This window comes from Echiichthys vipera (assembly GCF_963691815.1).
Source record: "Echiichthys vipera genome assembly, chromosome: 12".
Lineage (NCBI taxonomy): Eukaryota > Metazoa > Chordata > Actinopteri > Perciformes > Trachinidae > Echiichthys > Echiichthys vipera.
In genome coordinates, this window is record NC_139837.1 from 7,642,070 (window position 1) to 7,659,062 (window position 16,993).

General features: G+C 40.8%; 2 protein-coding genes across 4 annotated transcripts in view; both read left to right on the top strand.

Moving 5' to 3' along the window:
* stxbp5b (syntaxin binding protein 5b (tomosyn)) overlaps nucleotides 1–8,874 on the top strand; it is a 33,146-nt gene extending 24,272 nt beyond the window's left edge. Inside the window, exons 22-29 of one of the 3 annotated variants that reach the window (XM_083924011.1) lie at nucleotides 420–470; nucleotides 680–808; nucleotides 1,589–1,828; nucleotides 2,930–3,287; nucleotides 3,410–3,575; nucleotides 4,694–4,805; nucleotides 5,046–5,266; nucleotides 5,359–8,874. In XM_083924011.1, the coding sequence (XP_083780137.1) occupies nucleotides 420–470; nucleotides 680–808; nucleotides 1,589–1,828; nucleotides 2,930–3,287; nucleotides 3,410–3,575; nucleotides 4,694–4,805; nucleotides 5,046–5,266; nucleotides 5,359–5,400 (1,319 nt within the window). In that variant the 3' untranslated portion in view covers nucleotides 5,401–8,874. The remainder of the gene's footprint in view (nucleotides 1–419; nucleotides 471–679; nucleotides 809–1,588; nucleotides 1,829–2,929; nucleotides 3,288–3,409; nucleotides 3,576–4,693; nucleotides 4,806–5,045; nucleotides 5,267–5,358) is intronic. The other 2 variants (XM_083924012.1, XM_083924013.1) reach the window with 2 other exon arrangements.
* A 2,342-nt stretch (nucleotides 8,875–11,216) lies between these two features.
* sash1b (SAM and SH3 domain containing 1b) overlaps nucleotides 11,217–16,993 on the top strand; it is a gene marked incomplete at both ends in the record, with an annotated part of 48,854 nt that continues 43,077 nt past the window's right edge. The window contains one exon of the mRNA XM_083924545.1: nucleotides 11,217–11,699. Coding sequence (XP_083780671.1) covers nucleotides 11,217–11,699 — 483 coding nt within the window. The remainder of the gene's footprint in view (nucleotides 11,700–16,993) is intronic.

The window sequence follows — 16,993 nt, forward strand, 5'->3', positions numbered from 1 at the left end:
CAGGCAACTTTTGGGATTTTATACTTTATATTGGCAACACCCCTGGTAGCAGCAACAAAGTTAAAAGCACCGACATAAATCAACTGAAATGTTATTGGAATGAGAATATTCCTTTGTGAGCCTTGTGTTGTTGCACACAGTAAGAGCTGTCCGATGTCCACAGATGTATGGCATAATGTGCTGCATGTATTTTATGTATATGTCCTCAATAGTTGCCCTTCAGTACGTATGACCACCCTTAATAATGACTCAAATCATCAGTTTTGATTTCGCACTGATTTGCACAGTAGAAACAATGCCACAGATGAAATGATATGTACGGGATCTTTGATTTTACCTACCTCTGATTTTTCAACATCATTTTCATTTTTAGCCATCAGTCCTTCCTCATACAATATGAGTATTTGCTTTTGTTACAGCCAAGATGTCACGGAAAATTAGCTCGTCTAGCGAGCAAAAGCCAGACCTGGGTAAGCCAAAGCTACTGAATTTCAGCTTCTAAGACTTTTTCTGCAGGTGTTCGTTTTGTCATTTAAAGATTCTTTCTTAGCTTTCTTTCTCCACAGCTGTAAAATCCTTCTGCGAGCGTCTGTTTTATTGTTTCATAGCATACTGGTGTGAATGTAAGGCTCTTGTTAAGTTGAGACGAACACTATGTCTCTGTTTGCACTGTGAGCAGAGGAGAGGTTCCAACGATGGCGCTCTCTCACATGTAAGAAGCCCGTTCGTTGTGTGAACGAAGGAAAAGCGGCAGCCAGGATGAGCCAGAAGGGGGCCGTCTGTAGAACTTATTCAGCCCCCAACTCCTGTGAGTGGACCAGCCGCGGTCTGACTTGGGCTGAAGTGGGATAACTGGTACTAACCCCCACCACTGCTGGGGCTTTTGTTCTGAATTGGTCGACTTGACACTAATCTTCTCACATTGATTGTTTCGTTCTTTCTGAGGAAGCTCCACTGACGTGACTGCACCCCGTGTTAAAACCCTGCTTTTCTTGTTCACAGTTTTCCCCCGTGAAGAACACACATGATGGGGCAGTGTGTTTAGCCTTCACCTCTGTGTCACAGATCTTTTTGTGTTTCTCTTGGGATCCCTCATTAGCTTTTTAAAGAGGGTAAAAGCTTGTGTTTCAGCTGCCGTCAAGACAGTAATGAGGCATGAATAATTATTGCTCCTTAAATATCAGTTCTTCCTTGGGAGTCCCTGTACTACTACATGCATATCTTGTGCATTTTTTTCACATTGATAATGTTGTTGTCTTTGATTTAATTGCAAAATATAAAATTGTGGGAAGCGTTAAAAGAAAATGCATCATTGAATGTTATTCGTACAAGAGCATCTCAATGTGAAAAAGCTTTTTGGTGAACTCTAATCTGTACCGACTCCCTTCTATAAAGACAAGAGTCCACTGAACATATAGCAGCAGAACAATGCACTAACATGTTATCTGAGTTTTGACCCAGTGGATTTTATGCCATTAACCTCTCTAATTCCCCTGTTTGCACGGGGAAGTCCCCTATAAACTCTTAACCACTTCCAATTCAATCATTTCCTCATTCTTTGGCCTTTGTGCTCACTCCTGCTGTCCAGATGCCAAGGATAACTCATTCACCCGCTCACGTAGTTCAAGTGTAACCAGCATAGACAGAGAATCCCGAGAGGCCATCTCCTCCTTTCACTTCTGTGAGAGCTTTCCCAGGAAGAATGACAGCCTGGTCAGCCCCTGTCTGCTGGTGGGAACCACCCAGGGCACTGTGATGATGGTGGCCCTCAGCCTGCCGCCTGGTGGGGACCAGCGGCTGCAGCAGCCAGTTGGCATCTCCTCCTGTGGTAAGAAGCTGAAATAAACTTTAAATAATTCACCTTGTGGGGATCTGCATGTGAGTGGGGGAAAAGTACATTAACTCATCAATGACTTCCATTGACAAGCAGTGGGAACTGAAACAACAGAACTTATCTCTTACTGCGCGACAGTGTCCGGCAGAGTCGTTCACTCCAAGCCCTTTAAGTAACACTTTCAAGAAAAGACATGAGACAGCTGGCTATGTGCAGCAAGGATTCAACATGTGTCAAACATTTGTTATGTCCGTTACTTTGTAAACCTCAGAGAGACAATTTCTGGCCTTCATAGTTGAAATGTCTTTGTGGTTTCTTGCACTGTGAATAGTTGAAATCTTAGAAGGAAGTGGTGGAGGACAGGGACAGGAAATTGTGGTCACTTGAAAACTCAGGGTGTAAGGAGTTTTCTTTCCACCAGCGCTTTATGAGCCAAAAGATTCAGATCCAGAACCTTGAGAAGTCAAATATTCATTAGCAATCCCACAGTGTTAAAGACCCACAGAGGGCGTTTTGTGCTCTAGAGCAGCGTATGTCACGTTTAAATCAGAATTTAATAGCTCAGTAGAATATTAGTGAGTACAAAATTGAGTGCACATGGGTACACACTGTGGCTATTTCAGTGCAGATCTGGAGCATCTTAACTAAAACCTGAAAGTTTTGGCTTAAAATGCATTTTACACTGATCATGTACTGTAGAGTGATAGCTGTGTATACACAATAATAAAAGAACTGTATATGCATTTCCATATTAAAGCCAGTCTTTTACTAGAAACAGGTTGAAAATGACTAAAGCAGTTTTTTGTGTTGAATACCTTTTCTCTAACCTCTGAATTTAATAAATATAAATTATTTTCAAAGGAGCACAGGACAGAAATTAACTTTGAAGGTTGAGTGTCTAGTGTTAGTGGTTTTATTTATTTCCCAGCACTTTTATTTTCCAGATGTTGTAAATGGAAAACTCCAACTTTCCACTCTGCTGTCCTCTTAGTTGACTTAGAATTTCGTATCATAGCAATTTGCTCTATATTCTGTGGTAATTTGAAGGCTGTCTCTAAACCAAGGGAAAACAATTTTGTAATACTCATTCTTCAGGCACTATGGTCACACTCAAAGGAGGCATTTTGACCATGGCCCTGTTGGACGCTACTGGAGCTCTGCTGCCCCCTTCCTACGAGCCATGGTATGACCCAAATGCCTCAGATGAGGAGAAGGAGAAGAGCCGGAGGCGCAGGCCAGCCTCCCCTGCCTCGTCACAAGAGGGTCAAGATTCCCAGTTCGCTGTGCTGTGTTCGGAGAAACAGGCCAAGGTCGTCGCCATGCCCTCCCAAACCCGCCTCTACAAACACAACATCACAGAGACCTCCTTCGTGCTGAGGGCTGATGTTGTGCAGATGGCCGGAGCTAACTGCATCGCCTGTTTCTGTGCTAACGGGCACATCATGACTCTGAGGTATGACTTCTGTGGCATTTGAATCTACTTTCAAAATAGCTGTTGACATCAAAATAACTACATTTGTATAGCAGAGTTCTTCTTCTACAGTGCGGTCTGAAATTATATCTGTATCATCACAGTTTACCAAGTCTACGGCCTCTGTTGGATGTGAACTACCTGCCGCCGACAGATATGCGGATAGCCAGAACGTTTTGCTTCTCCAACCTGGGACAGGCCCTGTACCTCACTTCCCCCACCGAGATCCAGAGGATCACCTATAGCCAGGAGACCTGCGACAACCGGCAGGTCAGATACTCTGAATTGGTGAAAAGATTGAATCTAATCTTTGTGTAGAGAACAGAATTTCAAAGACGTGGGACATGGTTATCCTGGCCAAAATAACGAGCGACTCACGATGTTATCCCCGTAATATGTGAAAAATGCTTTAAACTCTTTAAATTACACTAAAACATAGGCATGTTCGGATTAACAGATTTTGCCCTAATCTAGAGAATGAAACATTACCAAGATGGACCAAAACAGTAGTGCACAATATGTGTTTTTTTTGTGTGTGTCTGTTTTCCTTTGGGGTCTTCTGTGGATATGTAGTAGTAACCTGGATTTAACTCCAGTTCTATGAGTACGTGCTGAACCCTTTATTTTCAATGATACCATGATATTTCCTCTGACAATAATCGTCCCAATAACATCCCTGCTAAATCGTAATGGGATCACTTTACCTCACATTTTGATCAGAAACATTCATTCATTCATTCATTCATTCAACTTCAACCGCTTGTCCCTGCGGGGTCGCGGGTGGCTGGAGCCGATCTCAGCTGACATCGGGCGTGAGGCGGGGTACACCCTGGACAGGACGCCAGTCTATCGCAGGGCACATAGAAATGTACAGAGACAGACAACCATTCACACCTTGCTCAGAAACAAATATTTTTATTGCATCAATTTACTTTTTTCAGTGAAACAGGCTTAAATGCAGTGCGTGAGTATAGAGAACGGTTTTGTTACAGAATGTCGTGGCCTTAATGTTAAATATAATCATTTTTGTCCAGCTCTGTGAACCAGACTGCGGTCTCATTTTACTGTTATGCATCGTGCTTTCTTCCTGACAAAACACCAATTATCCCTTCACCAAGCATTCTCTGTGAACAATTCTGGGATCTTTTTCTATTCAGACATAGCATCAAATGATTGACAGAGGAAACAGGGACACACAAGAAGGCAGTGTGAGGCAGTGTGAGGCAGTGTCCTCGTTTGCGATCCTTATGTCCTGAGGGTAGAAGCTCTCAGTTCTGTCCTGGTGTATCCGGTTCCTTCTTCCCGACTTCAACAGGGAGAAAAGGCTCTTACCCGGGTGTTTTGGATCTAGATTGAAATAGACATGAGCTGATATTTGTCTTCCCCAGGAGATGCTCAGTGAGCTGTTTACCCCTGTGGAAACACCAGAGGCTCCTAACAGAGGTTTCTTCAAAGGCCTGTTTGGGGGAGGCGCTCAGTCTCTGGACAGGGAGGACCTCTGTGAGTACAGAATGGCCTAGCATCAGATCAGGAATTTCTTCATCATGTATATTCTGTGTGATTCTGTTTATCGTAATGTCATTGGCTGACCAAAGCCACCAGTTAAACGTATTTAGGCAATGATGTGGGATATTTTTTAGCTACAGGACACTTCCTTAACCACTAATTTGGTTTCACTTTGAACATGCGAAGACGAATGTCAGAATTTGTAAACACTTTTCTCTTTTTGTTTTTTGGTAGTTGGCGAAACGGGTGCTGGTAAGGCCTCACGCAGCCTTGCCCAGCACATCCCTGGCCCCGGGGGCATGGAGGGCATGAAGGGTGCAGCGTCTGGGGTTGTGGGCGACCTAGCCCGCGCCCGGATAGCTCTGGACGAGAGAGGGCAGAAACTGGGCGAGCTGGAGGACAGAACGGCAGCCATGATGGCCAGCGCAGATTCCTTTTCCAAACATGCTCATGATGTACGCACTTGTCATTCCTTTGGGCACTTAGAACATTGTTTTCAGGTTAACTCCTTATTTCTGACTCTCATTTTGCTCTTTTCTACCTTCAGATGATGCTGAAGTACAAAGATAAGAAGTGGTACCAACTCTGATGGCAGCGTGTGGAGCATCAGACTCTGTAATCACGCACACCAGTATCTCTTAGGAGCTGCAGGTCCCTCTTCTTCTCTTCTCTATTTCTCTCCACGGGGAGTTCTGCTCAACAGACTCATGCTTTTATTCTCAGCACAATATCATACACTCTGCATTACCTCAGTCACCAGAGGACTGCCGCGGAGTGGACACTGGCCGTAATGAGAATGGAAAGAAATGGAAGAAGAGAAGCTCTTAGGAATCTCTCTTTCTATTTCACCTGAGAGCGAGGATGTTCATGTAACATCAGTTTGCAGAACAGGAGAGGGGTGACCTGTCATATCCATCAGTCATGCACTCATATATATCTTATATATATATATATATATATATATATAAACACACACCCTGCTGTTTTGTTCTGAAAGAGGAAAGACAATTCTGCAAAACATGTACTTGTGGTGGCCTGATTGCAATTGTTTTTTGTTTCCTTCTCTGCCCTTTATCGTGTCGGCCAAACACAGTGGACTGAAATGAGGAGAAAAGTCTGATGACCCCTTGTCCTTCAAATCTAATCAAGTCATTGAAGATGTGAGTTTCTATAGGAATGATTGAATCAATGAAGGACTTGTGTTTGTTTGTTTTTTTCTGGTTTAAATTATTATAAGAGTTTGACCTCTGTCCTTTTGTCTGTTTTTTGTCATTGTTTTGTCCAGAAAGGGCCTTTTCAAGCACTTAGAACCGTAAAAACTAGACAGGGAGATGATGAATCTATTGCCTCTAACCGAATAAGGGCTGGTAGTACACTAGTTCATCACCAACCATTCCCTTTTTTACAGCATTTTCCAATTGAGTTGTTTTAGGCGAGGACGACAAATACTGTGTGTTCTGAGAGTCACTTTGGTTTTGTTTTAATTAGATTATTTATTGGAACAGTATAATATGTAGGACGTAAAATAAGTTCGTATGTTGGGCATTTAATGATTTTTTCCCCCTTTTTGTCAATTGAATGCGCAAAAAAAGTGCTGAAAATGTTTACCCCCGATGACGAGTTTACATTGATCTGTTATAAAAATGAAGAGTTGATACACTGGAAAACCCCTGAAGGTCTCCTGTTCTTCTGGCTTCCACGGGGCTGTAGCTAAGTAACGTATGAGAAGGATGATGTGTTAAAGGGCAAGACACAGATTGTCCTTAATAGGATTAGCATAAATGTATATTTTGGTTACAATTTTAAGTTTATTTTTTTGTGACAAAGATTCTATCTATCATGATTGTTCATTTTTTCTTTCCGGCATTCTGTCCGTCATAGCAGATTTCTTGTCTCGTTTCTCAATGTGTAGGGAAAAAAGCATGTGTCTCTTACAGCACAATGGAAATGGTAACGCTGTCTTTGTATCCGTAGCTGCCAGTAGAAATGACCGAGCACCACAGAGTGTTACACGCAGTGCCATTGGTCATCTCTCTCTGAACCATTCATTTCAAAACTGTTTCTCTTCTGCCTTTGCCTCATGATGCATATATTCTAACCTCTACCTATGTGTATGTCTCTGTGTGTGTGTGTGTGTGTGTGTGTGTGTGTGAACATACATATATTCAGGAATATGTGTATGGGCACCAATATTTATAATGCTACATAGATACAGTGTATTACAATAGGTCTTTTTGAGGTTTTTGTTTTTGCTTGACAGTGTTTTTCAATGTAGTTAACTAGAATTCTATTGTACTTAGATTTCTTTTTCATGAGGTGCAAGGATATGCTGCTATTTGTGTCAATGTAGGAGCATTATCTGTCGGTCTTTTATTTTGAAAAGAGAAACAAGACTTTGTCGGTCCAGATCGCTGCCAAATGTTGTAAATAACGGGACAGCTGGACACAAATCTGACAGTGCAGGTTCAGGCAACGTGACATACTTTACGCTTGCGGCCATGTTCTTTTCCGACACCAAAGAGTTGCTTAATTTCACAGAGTTGTCTTGATTTTTCCCAAAAGGTAAGAGTCAGTCTGGATACCACGGACATCACTCTTAAGTCAAGAAGTCTGCTGTGTGTGGTGGTGGAGGAGGGGGGGCATAGATTGGCTTTAGCTTCTTATGGGCATGCCACCCTCATCACCCAAACTGCTGCACATGTGTTCAGAAAACAGGTAACGTGAATTTGAAGAGTTTAATTCCAAAATAAGATCATACGACACTGACTCGTGGAAAACGGTTGCAGTCATGAAGTAAAACTATTGGACGTTTTCATCCATTTTCCTAAATTTTAGAGCATTAAATCCTGTACGCTTAGGAGGTGTCGAGTCATCAATCACACCAAAAAGCTTCTTTTTTTTTTTTAATCCAAGATGGATATTCAGCATTTTGGAATAAAACCCTTCACTTTTGGCCGGCTGATTTGAATCTACTCTACTGTGTACTGCTGAGATAAACCCACCTGAAAGAGCAGTTATGTGGGTTTTGCACTATTTTTTGTACCTAAAATAATTTTGTTCGTATGGTTTTTAATGTGTTTCATTTTTCCGTGTCCCATTTTTTTCCTATTTTTTTGAAAGGACCAAAACATGACAGTACCTATGCTTATCTATGTCATTTGCCAATTATGCTGATTGCTTCACTCTCAGATTTGTTTTCAACGTCAGGTTAATGATACTATGATGATATATTTATATATTTGAAAACAAATATATATCGACTTTTAATTTCAATAATCTATTAAAAATGAATACCTTTAATGTACTTTTTTGGATTGAATAACTCACATTAATGTCCAAACAATGGTTGTGCATAATGATCCATCACCCAGACATGACAATAAACATTTTCTGGTTATATATTGAACATGATCATCTCGGATTCAAGCTTTGCTACTGCAGGAGGGTCATCTCCTCTTGTTGGGCCGCTGAGTCTTTCTACAAAGTGTGGCCTCGACTTTAAAGTGCTTCAGTTTGCACCATATATGGTCTAAATGGTCTCTTATTGCACATTGAAGGATGCATGATATTAAGTGTTTACAAACTTGAAGCAACCATGTATTATCCCTCTTAGAGATTGTCTGTTCTGGCATTTGTATTTACCACCGTGTTGAACAAAACTGAAGTTCTCGTCACACATCTGAACGTGTCCCATGTTCGTTTGATCATGCCAATTGTATAATTGTAAGAGATGATATTTATTTTATTGGCACATCTGTTTATGTTACTGTTTGCGTCATGACAACTCTTCCTTTCCCTGCGCTGTAGAAATGCATCGAAATGGTAGGCTCACAGCACCGTGCAGGAGAACTCGAGGGTTCCTCAGTCACCATACTTCCATCCATCCATCCGTCTGTCTGTCTTCTGGGATGAATATCTGTGGAGTTGCAGTATTTTCTCATAGTAGGCAATTTTTGTACAGTTTTGTTAAAATAAATTTCACATGGATGTCTGACTTAATCTGCTGCCACAAACAATTTAGACTGTAGATACAGTATATATAGATATTATTGTGCAATGGAAAAATAAATGTAAAACCAATCATAATCATTTTTGTCTTGTTTTTTCTGTCGCATGTTGTACTGATCACTGCTCACTGACTTCATTTAGAAATGAATGTAGTCCAGATTCGTATACTGAAGTTCTGTGTCGCTCCACAGTTCAGAGGTGTCAGTGTCAGCTGTAGATTTGGGCTAACTGTCTTGTTTCAGCAGGGTCCAGCACTGCTTTGATTATCCCAAGGGGCAGCGTGGTGCCTCTGATGTATACCGCAAATTTTGTGCACAATTAAAGTTTAAGTGTGTGTGTGTGTGTGTGTGTGTGAATGACAGCTGACAGGAAGTTTAGTTTAGTTTTTTAGGATCCCAATTAGCTTGGTCCGAAACATGCATATAGTTATAATTATGCATCATTATACCAAAAATAAACCAAAAATAAATTAAAACTGAATTAAAACATGCAAAAACAGAGAACCTGCAACAGGAAATAAACTAAGGACTGTAATTATTTTCCAGGTTTGCTGATGTGGATGAAATATGCACTTTTTGTGAAGATGAGCCAGAAACAATTTTACATTTATTTTGTATTTTCCCATTGTCATCTGTTATTTGGAGGGACATGGAAAATGTTGTCTACAACAAAACTAAACAATACATCACAATTAGACCCAAAGATATTATTTTAAAATGAACATGAGGACAAATTGCTTCATAATAAACCTCATGACTCTAATAGGAAAATTCCACAAACACAAGAAGACATTTTCTAAGTCCCTTCCTAACTGTAATGTCTTGACAGAAGAGTTTAATACATGTATAAAAACCTTGTCACTGATGCTTAACAAGAAAAAGAAAGAAAAGTGAACGCACACTATTAAACTTGAAATTATTTTCACTTACCCCATCATATATATATATATATATATATTAGCCTTTATTTAACCAGGAATATTCCCGTTGAATCTTTAATTCACAATCAGAGTGTTTAAACATAAGAATATAATATTTTTTAATGCTGTTTTATTTTGTTGATTTATCATTTTACGTTATGTGTCATGTTTAGTTGGGTGTTGTTTTGGTTTTAAATGTGAAACTTGTGTGTTTCCCTTGGAAAAGAGATTTTAAATCTCAACGGGAATATTCCTGGTTAAATAAAGGCTAAAACATATATATATAAATATTTTCATTGTAAACAACAACCAGAAACTACACTGTTTTGGAATGATTATGTCTTTAATGTTTTTTTACGTTTTATGTTTTTCCTTTAGGTTTATGTCTTTTGTCTTAACATTTTTTATTACTTTTTTGTAATTTTTCTTATGTTAAAAAGTGGTTTAATCTCGTTTTTATGTATCTATTTTTATTTTTCATTTCACTTTATTCCCAAATCCTACATTTCCCAGAATCCCCTGCAGGTGGCGCCAGTGTTCGCTGCTCTCGCGTCATCCAGCGGGGTAAAAACCCCAGCAGAGGCTGACTGAAGCCGGGGATGAGCATCTTCCTCACACTGCCCGAACCGGCAGATGGAGCGGAGGGAGAGCAAAGTTGGACACGGTGTGAGCTAGGGGGGGCACAAAGTAAGCCACAACAAGTGAGTCTGAGCAATGTTTAATTTTTTACCAGCGGGTTTAAAGTGGTGAAAATATATCGCTCTGGCTCCAGCGTCGTCCTCTTAATGTTTGCTCCGGGGGAACGTTTGACGGACCTGAGTCTTGCCTGTAACCGTTGCGTTGAATGAGACAAAGAGGATGGACGCAGTCTGAGAAGACGCCAGCTGGCTTCTTTCACGTTTTTAACGGAGGATAACTTCACAAAAACGCGGTGAACTCGGCCAAAGGCTTTTCTCACCGGCTAACTTCACGTTTCTTTCGACAGAAAGTAAGTTTATTTTGCCAACTTAACCGCTAGCGCCACACGCTTCAACCAACCGTTAACCGTTAACTTGAGTTTAACGGTCAAAGAAGTTGAAGTCGTCTGTTGTCTTTTGGGTTAAAACAAACTCTTTTTCGTGTAGAGGAGTTCACATATGTTCACCTAAAGTCTCCGAGGGATGTCAAAGGTCAGGGTCAACAAGAGAGCCTGGAGCTGCCGTCACTGTTTCTGATTAGGAGGGTTCAGACAGCCACTTAAAGGGCTAATGCACATTTAAAGGTGTTTCCAGCGTACAGCCACACTGCTGTCTCCTGTCATGTACTCACAGTTTTTTCTATGGACTTTATAGATGTGTCTAATGTGGAGAACTGAACTTTTTGGACGTGGCCGGAGCTGTTCATTGCCTCTGCACAAAACCCCTGTAGCTGTGTGAATGGAGATGATGATGCAGTGCACTTGCATATAAGGTAGGCCTCCTTATATCCTCCTTTTTAAGATGAGCCAAGGGCCAAACCTCGTCCTCGAGTGGCTGTCGAAGCTCCATCTGGCCCAGTATGTGGAGGCATTCATTGACAATGGGTACGATGATTTAGAAGTTTGCAAACAGATTGGAGAGCCAGACCTCGACGCTATAGGTGTCCACATTCAGTACCACAGACACAGGCTGCTCACAGCAGTGTACAAGCTGAAAGATGAAGATGAAAGGAAGGCACCTGGCTATTATTTCACCTTAGAGCCTCTGGACCCGTCTGCGTGCAACCACTCTGCACACTCAAACAGAGAAGATGACCCCAGGACTTTGAGGTCACAGGCGCGGACCACAGGAAGGCATGAGGCCTCCTGTCCTGGAAACCATAACCTCCGATTCACAGATTGTAATGACTTTGTGACTTATCCCAAACTGAAGCTCAAGGTGCTCTTAAGGGATAAACTTGCAAAAGATGGAATCAACCTGGGAGAAGCACCTTATACCCATAAGGTAGGGAATTTTTACCTCTTTTGTTTTATTGTTTGTTTACAATATGTCGATCCTAAATGCTGGCTCTTCGAGCACTGTCTCATGGAATTTAACACGCTTACTTTGTTATGTTTGTGATGAAGAGTGCGACAAATTTCTTTGATGGTGCTGACGTCCATTGATTCTTCTTTACTGCTCCAAGGAGGCTTTGGTTTCCGTGGCAAAAGTCTACTGAGAGTCAGTGTAGTGTTGGTAAATTTCACTTTCTCTCAATCAGTCGAAGAATTCTCATGCCAGGGTCGAGGTTCATCTAATGGACCTCCCCGTATACAATTCCCAGAATGCCCCTGGGGTTGGATGTTTATGTGGTGAGCACAATAGCATAATGAGTAACAGAGAGATGAAGATGAATTACTTTTATGCTGCTTTACTCAAAGCATGAGATGCCATATGGCTAGTAATCACAAACCGGTTCCAGTAGAGAACCAGTGCCAAATGGGAACCAGAATCGTATGTCGGCGTAAGCTTATCAATTCCTTTTTTCAATTTGGGCTTGTCTTTCTGTTATTGCGTATTGAAAAACAAGGATGTCAAACTCATAAGCTGCTGGAAACTTGCAACCAAAAGGGGTCCAAAGTGTGGTGTATAATATAATAACATTAGTGCCAGGCAGGCAGGCATAGCAGATTTGTTTTGGCTAACAAATAAAAAAGAAAGCAGTTCAAATAGTCTCTCTCCGTGTTGGACACTGTGTTCAGACTCAGATAACAAATACCTGTGTAGGCTGACTTTTTTTCCCACGCAGAAAATTGATCAGGATTCATAAAGAATCAAACCAATAAACAGAATCGATACTAGGCCTGTCACAATAATACATTTTGCTGGGCGATAAATTGTCCCTGAAATGATTGCGAGAAGCGATAATCTTGCAATTTTGAGACCATTTCCAACCGATCTAAGGATAATGGCATAATAATGCAAGTACACCCTTTCAAAGATCCATAAACGTTTATTTCTTTTAACACTAGAACTCCAAGACATTTAAAATATCCAAAATAAATTAACAAAACAACCAAAAACAGTAAATAAAATGGACTCTCAGTATATTTTAACACATTGGCGCGTTTAGTTGCTCCTGTTCTACAACAAATGTGACACACCGGCTTTCTGTTTCACGGCGGTCATCTGGTTTGAACAGGAAGTGCTCCCACAGCTGACATGTTCGGCTTTGAGACCAATTCCATCTTTATGTTTAGACCTACAAATCTCAACCAGCGTGCCCTCTGAATTGCTGCTCACAGGGCTCCTGCTGGGTGACTCTGGGTAACGGCACACACACACAGAGACTGTGCGTCTGACGAGTGACTGACACGACACGCAACGAGGGTAACCTCCTTATTTAGCTGAGGGAGAGAGAAGGGTCAGTGGAAACGGATGCACCGGAGTGAAAACTTCTGTCTTCCAGTCTCTTTGATAGAGGGACACCAGGAAAAGGGAAAATGTAAATAATTGCGGCTGGTAAAGTTTAGCTCAATAAAAGTTATCATGCGATTAATTGATTTATTACTTATTGGGACAGGACTCATCGATACTGGCGTCAGTTCCCATCCCTACATGTGGCTGCATGCATTCTGGGCTATTGAAGCTACTGTTGAGTAATTATCACAGTTTCTCTGCTTCTCTACATAGATTTATTCCAGTATTGTTTGATTGTTCAACGATGATGATAAGGTAAGTCAAGAAATAAGCACTTTGATGGACATTAAAATCAGAGGCCAGGGTTGACGGTTCGATCTACAGGTCCAAGTGTCCTTGACTGAACATCTACTGCTTCTGATAGTTAGGCCCGTGCGGTGCTAGTTGCATTAGGGGGCGGGTGGGTGGGTGTATGAAAGGCACAGCTGATAACAGTAGCCATGGTAGTGCAAAACATAAGCCCTATACTTAACAGTTAACACATAAATGATGGACAACATGAACTCTGCAAACAGAGGTCAGTGGGACAATGGATCAGCCGGCCTTTTTGACAGATGTTACATTTACTGACAGCATGCCATTCTATCTCTGCAGATCTTCTCTGTTCCGACTGTCTGGATTGCAGAAACTGTTAGTTAATGTAATTGCAGAGGGAAGCTATTCCTCTTTGGCTTCAACCAAATCCACTCAGTCCATAATTCACTCAGCGAACAGTCTGAGACCAGCCAGATCAAATGCTCATTCGTAGCACATTCGGCTTATTTTCAAGAATCTGTCGCTTTCAGGAAGGTGTGATTGATTGATTCTGGATTTGATTATATCCCAGAAAATAGACTAGACAATACACGGCACACTGGTGAATCTGATACAGCTGTTTAACAGACTGTCAGAATGAATCCCTGCTAAGCAGCACTGTTGGACACCGCCCAAGAATATCTTTACACTTTCATACCTAAGGCACAGTTTCTGTTGTCAGCAATCATACTCAGCCAAGAGAGAACATATTCTTTTAAAACACATTTATACTTGTGTGGGTTTTGTTTTTTCCCCCAACAGATGCAAACTTAAAACGCTGCTCATCAACAATGAATGAATGTGGGCTGCGACCGGAGAGCCAGGTGCAGCTTTCCAGTTTGGTTGAGCTGATCTTTGTGTCAAAACAAATCATAGAAGATATTGAGTCTGCTTTACCAGAGTACCTTTAAACAAGCCTGCCTATTGTGCAGTATATTGTACCTATATGGAAAATGTGCAGTGCTTGGTGCTTTCTCGTTTATTTTAATAACAATCTAATTGGATATTTATTTATTTGACCTCTCTGTGGTGCCATTAGCTTTAAAATAGTATGGTTCTGGCCAGTTTCACAGCTACAAGCATAACTGTTCATGAAAGATTCAGAGGCTGTAAACTACTAAGTGCAAAGGCACTTTGTGCTTCACTACCAACCTTTTTGTAGGTTACAGCCAATACTGGCACAGTTAGATTCACCCAGAGAAGTTTCTTTAATTCTTAAAAGCATCACCAGCTCTGAAGTCAATACAGTCATACTGGGTTCATTCACGAGGCGATACCTATGGGATGTTATATACAGGGATTTTACAGTGGTGTATGGGATAGTAGCTACATTTATACTAACTTTGGTTCTCTAGCCTTACACTGCGTTGACATTTGGAATATTATGCCATCCTGCTGCATTTTAGTAGGAAATAGGCCAACCTTTTTTGGCTCATTAAATTTGCCCCAGTTGATCCTCCTCAGTACATTATGAAGACATGCATGATCATTCAATTCATTAACTGTGTGGGAATATCAGCTTGGTTTGGTGCAGCTCATCAGTAGGGAGTAGATTAAAACATTGAGGTCAGACGGGTTGGCTTTGTGTGTTCACAGAATTTTGGAGAATTTTGACGTTTCAGGTTCATCAGATTTAGTTAGAGCATTAAACAGTTGCAGTTGCAGGTACAGTATGTAGGTCAGTGCAGCCTATTTTCTCACTACAAATGGCAAACAGTAGCTTCAGGCTACGTCTGGTTCTGCCAGATTTACTTCTTTGCTTATATTTGTGTAAACCTGGACCAAATGTCAATTTAATAATAATATATCAATGATATCATATTATTGAGATTTCCAATTAGATATTATTTGTGATTGATTTAACTTATTTACAGTCCAATTTATTGTTGTCTTTTTCTCTTCTTATTAGCCAGAAAAGATCAATTTCAAAATATGCATTGCATTAACACACAAATACTGTAGCGTAAAACCCATCTGTATGCTTCACAAGCCGGTGACAAATTTCCAAATTTTTAATGGAAAGCAGTGACCTTTGCTGGAAGAATATGGACCTTTTGAAATTTGTTAATCAGTTAATATACAATCTCTTTCTTACACGTTACACTTCCACATTGGCCTCGTTTGTGTTTACTCTAGATGATTTCAAATGACAGTATAACGTGTCCTCAGGCCCTATTCTGTCGGTGATTTAATTCTTTAATCCCATAATGCTTCTGCCTTTCAGTCTGGAGTTGGTAGTGCAATCGATGACCAATGTGCTTTTCTGACTTTTCTGCATGCATGACTAGTTCACTCGGGCACCCAGGACCAATTAGTGACTGAGAGAGGAAAAAAGAAATTCGATGAATGCTGGTTGAGCTGTAAATGACCTAATCACTGACGCCGCAACACGTGTTCTGATGAAAGTGTAATCTGGATTTCCACAAATGATTATTCCCTAAAACAAGAAATCCTTACATGGCATTAAAAAGAACCATGAACTTATATCTTCCAGGCAAAATTTCACAGCCAGATGAGGTGTCAATGTAGCTGTAAAGGTCTTGTCATTACTTTTACAGCCTGGTGTTTTGTGTTCACACAAACCTGGATTGACTTGGTCATGTTGTAGGAATAACCTTTTGAATTTGAAGGTAGATTTCAATCATTAAACAAAATGCATACACGTTCATAATGGCTAAAATTACAAAACTCTATGGTAGAGTGCTTCACTTGTTTGCAGCTTCAAAAGTTATCATACTCAAATAATGTAATGCATTAAAATGCATAGCAGAAAAAATCAAGTTGATTTATATATTCTATACCAAAGGATAAATGCCAAACTTTCGGCTTGTCTGACATTAATAATTCCAGTTTGTGGGAGCGGGATGTTTCTCTATGCTGCAGCCTCTCTTCTTGATCTTGCCTTGTGTAGGTTTAAACTTTGGCTAAGTTCCACAAGAGCCCATCAAGATGATTAACAAGCTTTGTGTGCATCAAATAATTAGCGTTGTCATTTAACAGCAGAGCATACAATACATTGTTAATCACACACACACACACACACCCTGTTGAGAAGGATTCCTTTTATGGCTTTCTTAACAATAGGCTTCAAATCCCCCAGAAGGCCTCTCTGCAGAGCCCGGCCTGAAAAACATCCTCAGAATGAGGAACAAATCTTTAGTTGTTCAGGAGATTCCCCTGTGTTGCTCTGCTAGAGGATCAGAGGACACGCAAAAACAGCAGGTCCCTTTTGACAGAGGGAAAGCCAATGTGAATAGAGCCTGGCAAAATACAAGCTCTGCAGCAGCTGACAGCTGTCTCTGCCTTTTGTCACTTTAAAAAGGCGACTGAATAGAACTGTGTTTGCAGAACAAAGTTGGTTTTAAAACACCAGCAATGATTTTACTAAGAGGGCTGGTGCAACATGGTGTGGCGGAGGACCTGTCAATAAATGAGAGAAGTGGTTTTGTTATTTAATGGTTGATAATATTGATCAGTTTTTGTTTTTTTTGTGCTGCATATCATTTTTAAAACAAGACTTAAAAACCTGCTTCTTGGGTGAGCTT